The 17,174-nt window shown below is 38.2% G+C and overlaps 2 protein-coding genes, 1 long non-coding RNA gene and 1 pseudogene across 4 annotated transcripts; 1 reads left to right on the forward strand and 3 right to left on the reverse strand.

The window, feature by feature from the left end:
• Positions 1–3: 3 nt before the first annotated feature.
• LOC124203644 lies at positions 4–3,658 on the reverse strand (annotated as a pseudogene).
• Positions 3,659–5,228: 1,570 nt separating this feature from the next.
• LOC124203646 lies at positions 5,229–6,162 on the reverse strand. Its single transcript, XM_046600386.1, has 2 exons — positions 6,003–6,162; positions 5,229–5,937 (listed from the first exon to the last, which is right to left on the reverse strand). Exons 1-2 carry the CDS (start codon positions 6,015–6,017, stop codon positions 5,608–5,610), a joined length of 345 nt encoding a protein of 114 aa, XP_046456342.1. The 5' UTR covers positions 6,018–6,162; the 3' UTR covers positions 5,229–5,607.
• A 5,658-nt stretch (positions 6,163–11,820) lies between these two features.
• Positions 11,821–14,456, reverse strand: LOC124203647. 2 transcript variants are annotated; one of them, XR_006878571.1, is made up of 5 exons: positions 14,273–14,456; positions 14,039–14,185; positions 12,650–13,962; positions 12,245–12,403; positions 11,821–12,080 (listed from the first exon to the last, which is right to left on the reverse strand). It is a non-coding gene; the product is annotated as an uncharacterized LOC124203647 (long non-coding RNA). The 2 variants fall into 2 exon arrangements; XR_006878570.1 differs by having other exon boundaries at positions 14,039–14,189.
• An 897-nt stretch (positions 14,457–15,353) lies between these two features.
• LOC124203648 (brachyurin-like) lies at positions 15,354–16,976 on the forward strand. Its single transcript, XM_046600388.1, has 8 exons — positions 15,354–15,504; positions 15,572–15,689; positions 15,753–15,828; positions 15,899–15,978; positions 16,078–16,266; positions 16,340–16,432; positions 16,502–16,641; positions 16,719–16,976. Exons 1-8 carry the CDS (start codon positions 15,427–15,429, stop codon positions 16,884–16,886), a joined length of 942 nt encoding a protein of 313 aa, XP_046456344.1. The 5' UTR covers positions 15,354–15,426; the 3' UTR covers positions 16,887–16,976.
• Positions 16,977–17,174: the final 198 nt, after the last annotated feature.

Consider the following 17,174-nt stretch of genomic DNA (forward strand, 5'->3'; position numbering starts at 1 on the left):
CCAGTAGACGAGAGAAGAAAAGACGTTGGGGGCCAACAACCGGTTACGACGGATTTGTTCCGTCGATTGTTTAGCCACCGCATGCAATACGGAGCGGATCAGGTCAGCTTCAAGTAGTTCTGGTTGCGAGGTGTTGGTCAATACCTAAATAACCTGCAGAAATATTCAAATGTTTTCTTTCGATTTATTTTATTTGAAATAAAATAATTCTAAACGGAACCTGAATAGAAGACATTGCCGATTCACGGACGATAGCTCCAATATCTCCACGGCTATCCACCGTGTAATCTTCAAAGCCATCGATGAATGTGCGGAATATTACGGCCAGTGTCACTTGATCAACCCCACCTGTGAAATAATAAATAAAATTGAGACTAATCTCAAAATAAATGAAAATGAGGCCGTCTGTCATTTTACCTGGGCTGGATGGGGCGATCCCAACGGTTGTGCAGACGAGCGAAAGAGCTGTCAGAGCATTTTTTCGAGATTCGGCCCATTGGAGAGTCTTGTCGGTGATGAGAGCGCAGGTGCACAACTGTTGGATGACTTTCGGCAAGGAAACGGTGAGGAGGAAGCGAGGCATTGAGCCCAGGGCTAGTGCGTTTCCTAATCTCGCCTGTTGGTTGTTGCTCGTCACCTCGGGTAGGAAATGGTTCAACAAGGCAGTGAGTTTCTCCACTGGCTGATGCCGGAAGTATTCGCCAATCAAAGCGGTGACGGCGCTGATGGCCGATTGCTGGACATTTGAATCGGCTGAAGCGAGACACTCTCGTAACGCCTTCAACCAACGGTCGACTACAGCGTCCAGCAACGGGAAACCCCCCGAACTAAGATCTTGGATGAAATGGCAAACGGCTATGCGCATTGGATCGCCGCCGAAACTCCGCCAGAAACGCTCCTCCAGGATGTCGATACAAGTTTGGGTAATGGATTCCATCGCGGCATCACCTAAAGGATCGTGAAAACATTGTAAAAATAATTCAGTAAGAAATGATCAGCGGTAACTGACCAAGTTCATCTGGCAGACGACGTTGATGGTCTTTTGCCACTTGACAAAGAGCGCTGATGACTTTGCCACTGGCCAAAATGCTTCCGTGCCGTAAATAAAGTTCAGGATTTGTGCAGCGAGGAAGGATCTGAGTAGAAAGAATCAGTTTCATACTCTCCGGATCGAGGAACGTCATTTGATGCAAGGCCTGAACAAAAATTCTGATTAACAACTGAAGTTAAATGAGCAAAGTTCAATTGCACCACCATGCCATACCTGAGATGTTAGCTGTCGAATAACCGTGTCCCAATGGATGACTTTACGATCCACTAAATGCTGGATGAGATGCGGCCGGTACTCTTCGTATTGCGCCACGAAAAGACTGGAGAGAAAAGATAATTGTTATCAGAATGAAATGAATTTGAAACAGAATGAAACTCACCTGAGTTGGAGATAGGCATTTTTACGTAAGCGAACTAATCGCAGGTGGTCAGAATGTCGATGCCGTGAGGAAAAGTGCCCTATCGACCGACGTGTTCCTGGAAGGCAGAAGCGGCAGCCCGTCAGCAGTTGACCTCACGATCGAACACGGTGGTGATGACTATGGCTTTAGCCAACTGATGGACGAATGGCTGGAGCAGAGACGGGTCTTAGGATCGGGCAAGAGCCCAGCAGAGGTGACAAGCGGCATCACGTACAGCCGAGCCAACGGAAAAGTTACCGCGTAACTCATCGTACAGCATGGCCTGCTCCATAAAAGGCAAGACAGAAGACAATCGCTGGGGCAACAGCAATCCATGACGGGCTAAAAATGAAGAATAGGGAGACAATTTGTTTTTTAACAATCAGATATAAGCTTGAACATTCAAGACAATTTTAACCTAATTCGGCCAAAGCCAAACATCTTCCGTGCCAGGCCATATCCGACTCCCAGAGTGAAAAAAGTTCCATGATCGATTCAATTACCTGATTAATAATTAATTCGTTGTAATAATAATAATATTGTTCAGTGTTTTCTATAGAGATACATGAATTACTGAATGTAAGCCACACAACAACAATGAATAAGGCTGATTATTATTACGTCTTCATATTAATATTAAGCTAACCTGGTCGGCAAAGTTCTTTGATAAGCGACTGGTCAGCCGCCCAATGCCTTTTGCTGCAGAGTACCTGTAAAAAATAAGATTTTCATGACAAAGGAATGCTTTAAAAAATGAAAGCGATTTAAATTCAGTACTGGACTTCACGGTTCTTGTCTCGGAGGGCTTGCAGGATCTCGTCAAGTACTTCTTCGATTTCTTCCGGCACGTCGTAATCGTGGTCATCTTCATCATTCACCGAAATAGCTGCTTTAGTCTCAACGGGTTGGCTCTGCTAATGGCAGCTAATGATCTGCTGCCCCGCTGGTATCTCCAAGAGGCAACTCGAGGTTTCAAGAATATCAAACCTGCCATTCAGAAATACATGAAACGTTTTAATTACTTCCAGCTAAATGAATCGAAAAAGAGGCTCACCTATTCGCTGCGTCAGCTTCACCAACGGTTTCTTAACTGTATAAGCAATTCTGACGGTTGGAATTTAATCGTCAGGATGGTACACAGCACAGCATGTGCATGCTCCATCATTTGTTCTCTTTGCCCATGTTTGAATACGCCGGCCAACGTTGAAAGAACTCCTTTTTTGAACTGAGTACTATCTTTGGTAAGAGCCTGTTGGAAATAAAAACAGTAAGCTTGACAGTTATTTTCAAGTTGAAAACAAAAGGGCAAACCTCATGAGCCCAATTGATGAATCCCGGTAGATAGGAATCTTTGACATCAGGCCTTGTAAGATAGATTGCCAATACATAAAAGGCCATGTCCTGAGCTTTTGTTGTCCCAGCCAGGTATTTCTTACAGACATTCAGAATTCTGAAAGAAATTTTTATCATCTTAATTCAAAAGACATCAATATTGTTTAATTTTGTTCTTACCTTTCCATGATTGGCTCTGAAGTACTGGTGTCAAATCACTGAAGGTGGAATGGGAGTTTAACTACAATGCTGAGCCAGAGAAGCAAGCCGTAATGAGTCTCCCATTTTAGTTGCACATCAGGGTCTTGGTTTTCCAAGTAATGTAGCAAAAGCTCCAGATCGGCAGTCTAGAAAGAATTTTGATTTAGATGATTAGATCACAGGGAAACTCTATAGTACATTACCTCATGAGGAAGATGTCTTGCTATAACTTTGTAGCCCCTGACTTTCGATATAAAGTAGAGGCATCGGAAGGACACATGTTTCACCTCATAATCCAGCACTTCCTCTCGAATGATGTTGATGATTTTAGTGAGTAGTCCATCGAGGTGTGAATCGATCAAATGGTTGCTCTTGGTATTGATCTAGAATGAAAGAAAACCTTTGCCAGTTTCTCTCCACTAAACGAATATCCGTTTGGTTTGTCTGATGTTGGGCTGACGTCCTCAGTTCGTCAATGAGTTTTTCAACCTCCGAGTGCTCAGTAAATGATTCTTTTGAGCACCCAAGTCAAATGACATAGATTTCTTTTTCGGTGCACTCATCTGCAACTTCTAGAGTCATTTTGATTTCTCAAAAAAGTTGTCAAAGAAGAAGAAGGTATGAGATTAAGTCGTCTGCTTTGTTTTTATTTTACCAAGTTGAAATTGTGGCTGCCGTTTATTTCTTTTTCATTTTTTAAATAATTTAATGATTACGACAAATGGAATGCTATGGCATGAAAACTTTAACAGAACATTTTTATCCGTAATTGTTAATCCTTAAAATTCTTTCCCGAATTAGTTCTATGTAACTTAAGAAAACTCAAAATCCATCATTTAAATTTTTAGCCCAAAACAATTTTTTAGTCCTAGTAAATTATACATCAAATTAACGACCAATATCTTACCTAGAGCACTGTGTAATTCTTTTGAAGAAATATTCCGAATTAAAAACACTAGATTTTTTTTATTGAAGCCACTTAGATTTCTTATGGCCTTTGCCATGTAAACGGAAAAAACTACAAAACGCATGCGTTGCCAGATTTCTGGAAGTCGGATTTTCGCGATCTGAAAAAGCCCTATTGCGCTTGGCAGGCGAATTTCATTCATCTCCAAAGCCATCTATTGAGCTTAGCAGGCGAATTTCATTAGTTTCCATTTTTCCTCCAACCCCACCAACCCCAAAATGCCTCGCCCTAAATCCCTTCGGGAAATTTCAAATTTTCTATACTTGACCAATTCATCGGGGAACACGATGTATGAGAAATATATTGGATTTAAAGACACCAATAATTAAAAAATGAATTAAAACTACAGGGACCCCCATTTCTTATGGGAATTTACACGGGAAAAAAATAATCAGAACTAAAATGGCCGATTACGGCGTTGCCGGATTGGAAAATCCTGACTTTCTGCATTGTGAAAAAGGTCTATTGTTCTAAACGCTAGAAAATTATGTAAATAATTCGAAAAGAGACACGGGAAGGTTGTTTTTTGTATTTTAAGAATCAGTTGTTGAGTTAAGAGCTTCTGGAACTTGGCCGCTAGGTGGCACTGGTGAAATTAATTCCTTCCCTTTCTCCTGTAAGAAAATTAGAAATATCTCGCAAAATCTAAATTACAAGTTTAGGGACATTTTTAAAGTCAACTAATCATTTTTGTGCTTTTTCTACTGCAAATGTATAAAAAATTTCATGGCCGAGATAGGAAACTTCGAAGTGTCCCGTCCTCTTGATAGAGTAGTCCATACTAAATACTAATGTGTTTATGAGTGGCGTTGTCAGATTGGTTAGATATGGAAAATGCAACGCCGAGCATGGACATCGGCAACATTGCTCCACGACGTCAGGCATCCAGAGCCATTGGTATGGAGAGAGACCTCTCTCCATACCCCTGCCAGAGCTGGACTGGATGGGATAGATCGTCGGTTCGTCAGAATCGTTCGGTTAGGACAGCATTAAAGACTTTTAAATGAAAGCAAATGAACGATAATTTAAAATGAAAAAAATAGTTGGAGATAATAAGAAACTCACCTGGTGAAATTTTTCTTGGTGATGACATCGCGTAGCAATTGTAGATTATATTTATCTGAGATCCTATAGATCAAAGACCTATATTTGTTTTTGTACTTGGGACCGTAGTCTTTGTTTAGGAAGGCAAAGAGGGACTCTTCTATCTCAGTAGCAATTTTTTTTACGTTGGCTTCGTTTGCCACTAGATCTTTTGTCCTTTGACAGCAACCCCACATTGCCTCCTTCAATGCAAATCTTGCTAACGCCCTGGTAGTAGACTCGGAGTTTCTTGTTTTTGCAACCTTGGGTGGAGTTGCTTCTTGTTGAGATGAATCAGGTTTGGTTTTGATTGGATTAACACGAAGAATGTCCTACTTCTGCTTGACTTGTTGACGGATGTTAACAACTGCACGATTAAGCGGCTGGTTCGAAGAAGACTGTCCAGTTTTCTTATCCATTGGAATCACATTTTGGGGCCGACTATTTTCATATAATTTGTGTTGCCCCTTGCACATGACCAAAATTCCCAATAATAAACTTGAAGCCCGGTTCTCCAACACTGTAAATACAAGGCATACTATTTCCAATTTCTTTCAATAACCCTTCTAAATATTAATTACAATTGATGCCGGAAGATAAAGATACCAATTCCTTTGGAATGGGCCTGCCTTTCAAAATGGGAAAGAGATACAAATTCTTGATAGGGCTTGAAACACCTCCTAAGAAGGCAATGCCCATATCTTGGCAAGCTTTGCAGAACGCCAGGTACATGTTCCAGACAGCATATGACGTAGGAGTGCATTGCAGAAAAATAACTTCTGTGTCGATCGTTTCTTTGACTTTCTTCAAGTAGTTCCAAACTATTTCTGATTTATCGATGTTGCCTACCACTTCTAATGACAAAGGCATAACGGACTTCATAAAATCGGTCAGTTTATTCACCTACAAATTTCCAAGAAAACTTTTGTTAATTTTCTAGACTGAAAAACAATAATAAATTAACTTACGTCAAACACTTCCATGGCGACTCTGAATTGCAAATCTTTATAGGTGACATAGCCCTTCCACACACTCTCCTAGTCATAATTTTTAAGGGCACTTGACATTTTTCTTGCTTTTACAGCTGCATTTCTCTCGTGCGATTTCAATTCTGCTGCTTCTACCCAATCTTCACCAGAGGAAATTGCACTTGAACTTAATCCAACTAGTGGGGTACTTGACGCTAACCAATTGGCCACTGAATCACAATCGTAAAATCTTGGTCCACATGTATTAATAAGAGGCGTCGTCCAGCCAGTAGGGTAGTCGGAGGTGTGGCAGTTAGAAATGATGACAACTTTGACACGGGCGAATATGCCCAGTTTGGCAGAATTAAATCATTCTTGAATAAAAATAACAAACAATAAGATTAGCGGAACTTTGAAAAACAAAAAAGCAAACTTGAACACCGTGACAGTATATCTGGGTTGAATGATGTTTGGGCCAAATCAACAGAAAACTCAAATATTTTTTTTGTCTTTTACAATCTTCTCTCCAGAAACTCTGTTATAGACTTTCTTTTTTTGCTCGGCTCAAGACCAACAAAGGGCCTGTTCCAATTCAATTACAAACTCATGTTTCTTGTCACGTCGTGAGAATCAATAACATGCAAAAATGCAACTGAATCTCTTTCTTCATCTTCTCCTGGTGTAATTTCGAAATGATTGTAGGGACGAACATTCCCACTGTCTACTTTATTTTTTTCCGTGGTTGAAGGCGTGGCCACCGCAAGATGCACATCGAGGAAAATGCAATTCAGAAGAAATTCTGCCATTTTTTTGTCTTGACCTCAGAGGACTTTTTGTCATATTTTTTCTTGGAGACCGAAGAACAATACACTTCCTTTCAATTCATTCTCCGATAACAGATCACCGGATTCCTTGTTCACATTCTTCTCTTCCGAAGATTTCCGTCGATTTCCCTATCAGTAGAATTATCCGAATCAGTGGAAAGAGATTCCTCATCAGTGTAATTTTGCTTTTTTTCATAATGTTTGGTCCAACATTTTAGCGCTACTTTAATCTGTTTCAAAGAAGTGAGGAACACTGGAAAATCTCTTGGGATACTTGTTCCTACATTTGTCTAGATGAGATCGTAAACTGGTGTTAACTGGAGTTAACTGGTGTCCTTGGGTGATATTTTCCTTAAAATCTTCGCAACAGTTGTAAAAAGTACCGATGTAAAAGTTTCTGTCACTGCTGGCTTGCATCTTTTTCAAATGTTTGATTTCTCCGGACCCATATTGGACAGTTCCGGTTTTTTCCCCATATCTCCCATCCCCTTACCCAAAAGAAAGAAATTTTTTGCAAAAAAATGCGGAAATAGTTTTCTCACACCCATGATTTTTCAGTTACGTACCTTTAAAATTGTAAAATTTATAGAGATTTGAATTTTTTGTGTTTTTTTTTACCAGACCAGGGTGATATTGGACAGACGTCTGTACCATGTTAGACAGGTTATTAAAAGAAGGATAGGATAAATAAAAAATTAGGAAAAAATTAGGAAATGTAGATGGTAATGTAGTTAAACCCCAAACAAATTTTGGAAATGATATCTTTAAAACTGAATAAGTTTTCTGATAGGGAAAGAATTACAACATTTATATGGGGCGAGATAGGGAAAAAAGGTAGTGGCGCTAAAGTCTCTCGTTAAGATAGGACAATATCCTTGTCCAAAATTACCCCGAAAGACCGTCCTCCACTAAAATGTAAATATCGTCTAAACTATTATACTTACAGTACCCACCAAACTATTAGGTACACGTACCCCCTATTTTCAGTACATTCTTATGGCACAACGTGTCCTAGAAAAAATGAAATAACTCTTGAACCGCTTTGGCTAGATTTTTTTCCTTTTGGCAATTTAGAAAGCTAACACTTGTTTTTTATCCTTTTTTTCAACATAATGCAAAATTTGAATGTTAATGCATGAACGATGATCTTGCAATAAAAATAATAGCGAGGGACTATGCTATACTCAGCCACCGCTGCACACACAAATAAACGCAATTTGTAAAATTGCGTTTATAAATGTAATTTTATTTTTCGCAATTTTACAAATTGCGTTTATATGTGGCATAGATATGGCTGCTTCAAATGAAAAGTGCTGCTTTGTTGATAAGAAACTATTAACGAAAGCTGTGAATTTTTAAAACCAAGGTAGTTTGATACGGAAAACAATTGCCAGTGGAACCATTTACTTTGACCATCATAGCTATCAAAGAACTTGACAAAAATGTCAAGATAACAGTTTCTTGTAAGGTAAAAAAATTATTTTTTAGCAATTGCTGGAACCCTTTTTCTTACTGATTGTTTCATCTAGAATATTTGGAGACTGAAAGAGGTTGCAAATAAAATCATCAGCTGGAAATACTCCACTATTCGTAGTCTTTGCCTCAGAGGTTTCAGCTGCAGCTAGATGTGTGGGTTAAGAAACAATAGTTTTTATTTTATTGGTAAACATTAACTGTGCATAATTCTTAGTCAAAAACAAAAATAAATATGACTGTTTCAAATGAAGAGTGCTGCTTTGTTGATAAGAACGAAAGCAATGAATTTTGAAAACCAGGGTAGTTTGGTTGATTTTGCTTGTGGAAAGCAATTGCCAGTGGAAAAATTCACTTTGAACATTATAGCTATCAAAGAACTTGACAAAAATGTCAAGATACCAGTTTCTTGTAAGGTAAAAAAATAATGTTTTAGCAATTGCTGGAACCCTTTTTCTTACTGATTGTTTCATCAATGAATATTTGGAGGCTGAAAGAGGTTGCAAAAAAAAATCATCAGCTGGCAGTGCAAGGTGCAACATACATGTTGATTCTTCTAAAAGAACCCGATTGGGAGATCAGTGCATCAGAAATTTGTCATCCAACCTTTGAAGGCCTCAGTTTATCATCCTTGATCAGCTGCTTCTTACGACTACCTTATAACAGTTAAAGATTACACAACAAAGAATAAAATATAGAAAAATTGGATTTTTAAAATCATTTTTACTATTTTTACTGACCTTGTCTAACGTGGTACAGTGTTCAATATGGGTCCGGTCTCCCTACACTGAAACACCCACCTTGATGCCCTCCTTCAACTGGCACTTGAAGGACCGCAGTACCAAATTTACCATCAACCCCATAGCAACAAGGGTTTGTGATTATCTTGCACGATTGACCACCATCTTGGTGAAGCACACGTTTTTGAAGCAGTGATCTGACATTCATCAGTTTAGTGGGTAGTCGTAAGAAGCAGCTGATCAAGGATGATAAACTGAGGCCTTCAAAGGTTGGATGACAAATTTCTGATGCACTGATCTCCCAATCGGGTTCTTTTAGAAGAATCAACATGTATGTTGCACCTTGCACTGCCAGCTGATGATTTTTTTTTGCAACCTCTTTCAGCCTCCAAATATTCATTGATGAAACAATCAGTAAGAAAAAGGGTTCCAGCAATTGCTAAAACATTATTTTTTTACCTTACAAGAAACTGGTATCTTGACATTTTTGTCAAGTTCTTTGATAGCTATAATGTTCAAAGTGAATTTTTCCACTGGCAATTGCTTTCCACAAGCAAAATCAACCAAACTACCCTGGTTTTCAAAATTCATTGCTTTCGTTCTTATCAACAAAGCAGCACTCTTCATTTGAAACAGTCATATTTATTTTTGTTTTTGACTAAGAATTATGCACAGTTAATGTTTACCAATAAAATAAAAACTATTGTTTCTTAACCCACACATCTAGCTGCAGCTGAAACCTCTGAGGCAAAGACTACGAATAGTGGAGTATTTCCAGCTGATGATTTTATTTGCAACCTCTTTCAGTCTCCAAATATTCTATAGATGAAACAATCAGTAAGAAAAAGGGTTCCAGCAATTGCTAAAAAATAATTTTTTTACCTTACAAGAAACTGTTATCTTGACATTTTTGTCAAGTTCTTTGATAGCTATAATGGTCAAAGTAAATGGTTCCACTGGCAATTGTTTTCCGTATCAAACTACCTTGGTTTTAAAAATTCACAGCTTTCGTTAATAGTTTCTTATCAACAAAGCAGCACTTTTCATTTGAAGCAGCCATATCTATGCCACATATAAACGCAATTTGTAAAATTGCGAAAAATAAAATTACATTTATAAACGCAATTTTACAAATTGCGTTTATTTGTGTGTGCAGCGGTGGCTGAGTATAGCATAGTCCCTCGCTATTATTTTTATTGCAAGATCATCGTTCATGCATTAACATTCAAATTTTGCATTATGTTGAAAAAAAGGATAAAAAACAAGTGTTAGCTTTCTAAATTTGCCTTCAAATTTACTTATGTAAATTTATTACATTACACAAATTTTTGCGAAAAATAAAATTACATTTATAAACGCAATTTTACAAATTGCGTTTATTTGTGTGTGCAGCGGCGGCGGAGTATAGCATAGTCCCTCTCCCTCGCTATTATTTTTATTGCAAGATCGCCGTTCATGCATTAACATTCAAATTTTGCATTATGTTGAAAAAAAGGATAGAAAACAATTATTAGCTTTCTAAATTTGCCTTCAATGCGATTACATTACACAAATTTTTCAAAATTTTACATTTTCGTTTGAATTTTGTTAACAGTAAATACCAACATTTTCGATACCAATATTTACAAAGTTCATGAAAAAAATTTCTTGTTGAAATTTGTTCCCGGTTGAAAATTATCTTGACTCCACTTCCACTAGAAGCCGAGGTACTGTATAATGCGCGCCAATTTATTTGAATAATGCATGTATGTTCTAAGAGTCTTAGAAGGCTTCTTTCGTCTTAGAGTCTTAGGCAATTTTTTGTGTTTATTTTATGATTGAAATTCACAATTTTTTGAAATTTGCGCCAAAAAATCAAATCAAATGTATTTTTTATTACTTATTTTTGTTTATTCTATTTTAATGAATTTTAAAATTCATTTTTAGTATTTTAAAATTCATAATTAATATTTTAAAATAGAATAAACAAAAACAAGTTATAAAAAATACATTTAATAAACACAAATTCTATTTTCATAATCTGAAAGAAAATAAACCATGAAAAATAATCATTAAATACGATTTAGAATTTTAAAAAAGTTTAGCATTTGCAAGGATTTGAACCACATGCTTAGGTAAATTTTTTAACTCGACTACATAAAAAAGTCACGCATTTTTTACAATAAAAAATTAAAATTAACAGACAACTTAGTAAATTAACCTACTTATTTAACCTTACTCTAAAGTTTCCTAAATAACAAGAAAAAAAGCTCTATTTTCATCACGAGAAATGAAAAATGTGGTATGTAAATAGTAAATAGGCTAACAGTGAAATAATATTAGGTGTCGTGTGGCTGAGTGGGTTAAGGCGCCAAATCGAAAGGCATTTCATCCTCCGACAAGGGTGCTCTTCGTGGGACTTAGGATTTAGGATTTGGATTTGGACGAAGGACGTATTATCACAGTGGTGGATAGAGCATAGCAAAGTTTCGGTATAACATAGCGGGTTCGATACATAATTGGATTATGTCGACAAAGATCTAGTAGGAATGCCAGGAGGTCCATTGGTATACCCATGCAGCACACGATATAATAATTTTTTCCCCATTATTTCCGTTGGAATAAACAGCACAGAAAATATAGACCACTGGTTGATTCTATCCATAAGAGAATTAACATGGGCAACTGTCGCCAGCATTCTTGCTGTACCCTTCCGTGACCTATGTATGATCTGTCTCTCATTTTTGAAATACGAAATGAATAATAACCCTAATACAAAATAAATATTTCAAAATACTGAAATACGAACGAAGACTATTTATTACAGACTTACAGTTTTAAAATTATTTCATTTCGTACCCACAAACTGGAGTGGTAAAATCGACCCAAAAAAATCAATACATCGTGAAAGGTAATCAATTATTAATCAAGGAGTCGGTGCGAATCCGGCAGCAATACAAGCTGCCATGCAAACACCAAGACCTGCGTTACAAGCAATTAAGGCTGCGGGTATTCCTGCACCAGCAGTAACCGTCCCGAAAGTGAATCCGGCTGCTGCGTAGCTAAATGTAATCGAACAGCAAAAATGTGATTTAAAATAGAATGAATTTGTTATGTAGTAACTTGAATACCTATCTATTTATTTAATTACTATTTTTATCTTGATTACTATTAAGAACAATAAATTTCTTTAAAAATTAAAAATATTTATTATTTAATAACTAACCAAGCCACAACAACTGCGTTGCATCCAGACTGGCAAATTCCGTAAGCCAGAGGGCCAGCAACAGTCACGAACGGGAGAAGGCCAAATAGAAGAAACAGCGTTGAAAATAGCTTCATTTCCGCTCGTCAAGAATCAGCTGTTATCTTCAAAAATAAATCACTGCAGAATAAAATTTCGAAAATGCTATTAACTATTGCAATCAGGGAAACAAATTAAACGGTAAAATAATTATCACATTTTGATATTAGAGAACAAATCAGAATAATAAGATGACTATCACGCCCATTTTATAACAGACAATTTCTCTTCGCGTTAATTACCGTGACAACTTACAGGAAACTATTGGAGAAAATTCCCACATGATAACACGAATGTCTTTTAGATAGATTCTGTTAAGAAAATTACCTTTGGACGAGGGTACAATTAGATTTCAATAATATGTGTTGACTTGCTCACACCCAACGACTGACTGAAAGATGCGTGGGCATCAGAAGTTTGCGAAAGCGTAGAGGAAACGGGGGAAAAACAAAGTCGGGAAAAAGGAAAAACCCGACAAGACGACCAAACTCTTTTGTCACTAGGACCTCCCATTTCTGCCTCCGGTGAGGTCGTTTCTCCAGGCAAAAGAAAGAATCACGTTCGTTCTCAACGGAAATCTGCATCCCGGCTGATGACGTCACTTGGCCTTCTTTTCCCTCTGGTAAAAAAATTGCATACCTGTATGGAAAAGCCGGAAAGCCACTATAACCACATTAGCCCAAAGAGTTATTTACAAGGAATTTTCTTGGAATGACGATTTCAAGGTCTATATACTTTGTAAATAAGATAGCTTAAATCGCAAAATATCAATTTTAATTCCCCTCTTTTTGCTGAGTATATTGATGGAATAAGTTCTATCAATAAAATTTCCAACAAATTCAGAATGAAAAAAAAAATTGAAAGACCCTCTGAAAAATTATTCCGATTGACAGATGAGGAGATTCCACACATGAAAACTGAACGTTAATCTGACGCTCAACAGTCGGCGAAATTTGTTTTGTGAAAAATTCTAGGAATACAAATTGAGGTCTCCGTACAGCAGTGGCAGCAGAATTACAGAGTTAGAAATTCGAAACAAAATATGGAAACAGACACAGATGAATTAAATTACATTCACCCAAATAAGACTTCGTAAATAGTATCTTTCTTCCCCATATTACGTCACGAAATATAACGTAAATTTCCATATCGCTCTTGCGTCTTACTCTTACCGGTCTTACACCCATTTTTAAATTCATAAATTCCAAGGCGAAATCATAACGGAAAAATATTTGATCAATCTTTACCTGAATGTCAATTATTAGAAGAAATGTTTCGCAGCAGTTAGAAAGTAGCTATCCAGTTTTATTTCAACACGGGGTATGTTTGAAGTTTGAAGGACTTAATCGGCAAATACGGAACATGAACAACAATTCGTATCAGGTCCAATTATTTGTCCATTTTACAAGAAATGAGAATACACGAAATGGGATTATATACGTTACGATTATCTGAATTATACCAAAAGCATAAAACAAGCTGATAGCTCTCGAATGCTAACTCATTAAGGAGTCGGAGCTAATCCGGCTGCAATGCATGCGGCCATGCACACTCCCAGGGCAGAATTGCAGGCCACGATAGCGGCAGGAATTCCGGTGCCAGCCGTAAGAGTGCCGAATGTAAAACCGGCTCCGGCGTAGCTAAATGCGATCAAATAGCAGAAATTTTGTTTATTAATAGAATTAAATTTACATGTAATAATTTTTAATATCTCACCATGCAACTACAACCGCATTGCATCCAGATTGGCATATTCCGTACGCCAAGGGTCCAGCTTCGGACAGAAACGGGACAAGTCCAATTAGGATAAAAATGATTAAAAATGATTGCTTCATTTCTTCTTGTCGAAATCAACCGAGGAAACTAGCTTCATCCATACAGTAATAACGAAACAATAAGATTGCATAATAAGATAAGGTAAATTATACTGCGCAAAAGAATAAACTTTACCTCTTGATGGTCAGACGGAGAATGAGTTTTGAGCTGAAAAATGTTGACGAAGAGGATCGAAGCACATCACACCCAACGAAAGCAAAGTGTGAAAAACCAACGCATACAAGACGACAAAGTAGAACGTCTTTTGTATACTCAACCTCCAAGAACTGGAAAAAGGATCCGTCACTATACGAAGCTGACGTTAACATGACGCCAACTGCGTAATGGAAATTCATGAAATTCGAAACAAAGAAATTAAAGAATAAAATTGAAAGGCACCTAACAGTGGATAAAATAATTGCGCAGTCCAGAGAAGCGAAAAAGTTAATCCAATATTAAAAAAAAAAGCGTTGATTATTAACAGAGAAAATCAGGTACTCGTTAATATCGGGTTCAACGGTTATTTCCAGAGAATCTTAAGTATCAGACAATTGGCGAATATGAGTACACCAATATCAAAGATACGGCGAAACCGGACGGCTAATGGCTTGCGTCCGGTCTTCCTATATACATGTCCCTTCTTGGCAGCACTCACAAGGCTATTAATATAGCCTCTTGACGTGATTTTACATATTACACGTATACAATCTCAAATACTTAAAATCTGCGTGTTTCTGTTACATTTGATTTCATGGGCGAAAGTCATTTTCTGTTCCGTACGAAGTAGATGAGAATCTGACAAAAAGTTCAACCGCACCATGTCGCCATACTCGTACAGTTGGACTAAACACTGCACGTTCCAATGGACTCAGTGAACTGATTACATATACCAGTCGATAAGGTGACCGCATGAATAATCATTAAGCAATACGTGACGCGGTGGCACCCGGTAGAAGCTGACCTTTGTTATACAATAATAAGACAATTTGGGTTTTCCTTATCCTTATATACGTACCTGAAGACGAAAGTCGGATCATGCTGGCTTGATGCAACAATTGTGTCTCACCGTGGTGCCCATTATTTCAGAGTTTGATTGACACCCGGATCGCGTATAGAGATAATTATCAAAAATTAGTTTGGACAAATTGAAAATTACTTTGGTCCCGGACCTTCGACTCCGTATACCTATGTCTGCTGCTGTTATCTTGACGTCATTCGGCTTGAACTAAAAAACTGAACGAACGGAATGACAAACTGGAAGTATTTAAGGACGGCCGAAAACTAGATCAATGCATATCTTGACATCATTAAATATTCCCAACATGAAGGTCCTTGCTATTGTCTTGGTTGCATTCGTCGTCGCTCAGGTAAAGCTAAAGTAGAAAATCCTTAATTATTCTTGATTTTAATTATGGATTCAAATTTAATCTCTAGGCGGCTGCTAGGGACTTGTCCAAGTACCAACCTCGTTCGGTCTTGTACCCACGTCTCCCATCGAAAAATACCAACTCCTTTGTCCCCATCAAGCGCTCCGCCACCGTCAACACTCGCGGTAACTTCAGATTACTCGTTTATCACAAATTAATTAAACTAATTAACCAATTTTTTTTTTCAGGCTTCTGCGGGCAGGCTAACGTGACAAGCGGCCGTATTGTTGGAGGAACTGAGGCTGTCCCAAACTCTCTCCCATGGTAAATCAATTAAATGCCAAATTTTTAGTTACATTATTGTTAAATTTATTTCCTTTAATCGTTATAAAAGGCAAGTGGCTTTGTTCATCGATGACCAGTACTTCTGCGGTGGTTCTCTTATTTCCAACGAGTGGGTTCTGACTGCCGCCCGTAAGTTGCGATTTCATTTCCTTTTAACACCAGAAACCGGGAAAATCAAATGCCAAGAATTAAAAGGATGTTCTCATCTTTCACGTTTCACTTGATCAGACTGTGCCGATGCCGCTGTCTTCTTCGACATTTACTTGGGCTCCCACAATGTCCGTTTGACCGCCGCCGAGGAACCCACCCGCGTTGAGGTCAGGTCCACCGAATACACCGTCCACCCCGAATGGGCCTCCCTCCGCATCCGCAACGACGTCGCTTTGATCAAGTTGCCCGCCCCCATTGAGTTCACCCGTAAGAATTCAATTCATTATTTTTATACCAATTAGACAAAATTTTAATTTTCATGTTGCTCAACACATTGCAGCTGAAATCCAGCCCGTCTGCTTGGCTCCCACTTCCGAGCCCGACCATGTCGACGATATCCTCCACATCAGCGGATGGGGCAAACCTTCCGATGGTAAAAATCGTTTCTTATAATTAACAGTGTTGAATCTAATCCTATAAATATGGCTCTATTATTCATTAGCTGCTGCCGGTATCTCACCTGTCCTGCGTGAAGTCGATGCTCCATGCATCTCTAACGAAGAGTGCGCATTAACTTACGGCAACACCATCCAGCCCGGAAACATCTGCGTCAACACCACCGGCGGCCACAGCTCTTGCAACGTAAGATTTCGATCTTTACTTCTTTTTGTGCTTAAAAGCTTTTTTAATATTAAATTTTAATTTCTGTTTCGACATAGGGTGACTCTGGTGGCCCATTGACCTTCGTCAACGGAGGCGTACACAACCAGGTCGGTATCGTCAGCTTCGGCTCCTCCGCCGGATGCGAGGTCGGCTACCCCGCCGCTTTCGCCCGCGTTTCCTACTTTGCCGAATGGATTTCATCGGTCACTGGCCTGCTGATCTAAACACCCCTTCACATCTGATTCGGATTTTCTTTTGATTATGTTAAATTTTTTTTTTTTTCATTGAATACAATTGAATTGTTGAACAATGAATTATTTTTGAATTATTTTCTATTTGATACGACTGGGATAAGTTTGTGAATAGGCCATGGGGTACGTCGATCAACCAACGGTTTACGGTTGCACTATAAAGCACAGCCTCTTTCTTATTCGTGACGTGAAATAGTCTGTGTTTGTAAAAACGGTAATTGAGGATTTGAGGCCACATCTGGCGATTACACGCGCCAGTTG

This window comes from Daphnia pulex, chromosome 10, assembly GCF_021134715.1.
Source record: "Daphnia pulex isolate KAP4 chromosome 10, ASM2113471v1".
Lineage (NCBI taxonomy): Eukaryota > Metazoa > Arthropoda > Branchiopoda > Diplostraca > Daphniidae > Daphnia > Daphnia pulex.

Bases quoted from the DNA above. Each gene is read 5' to 3' on its own strand.
- LOC124203648 (XM_046600388.1), top strand. From the start codon at position 15,427: ATGCATATCTTGACATCATTAAATATTCCCAACATGAAGGTCCTTGCT. The intron at 15,690-15,752 runs GTAACTTCAGAT...TTTTTTTTTCAG, and splicing joins CGCCACCGTCAACACTCGCG to GCTTCTGCGGGCAGGCTAAC. The intron at 16,267-16,339 runs GTAAGAATTCAA...AACACATTGCAG, and splicing joins CGCCCCCATTGAGTTCACCC to CTGAAATCCAGCCCGTCTGC.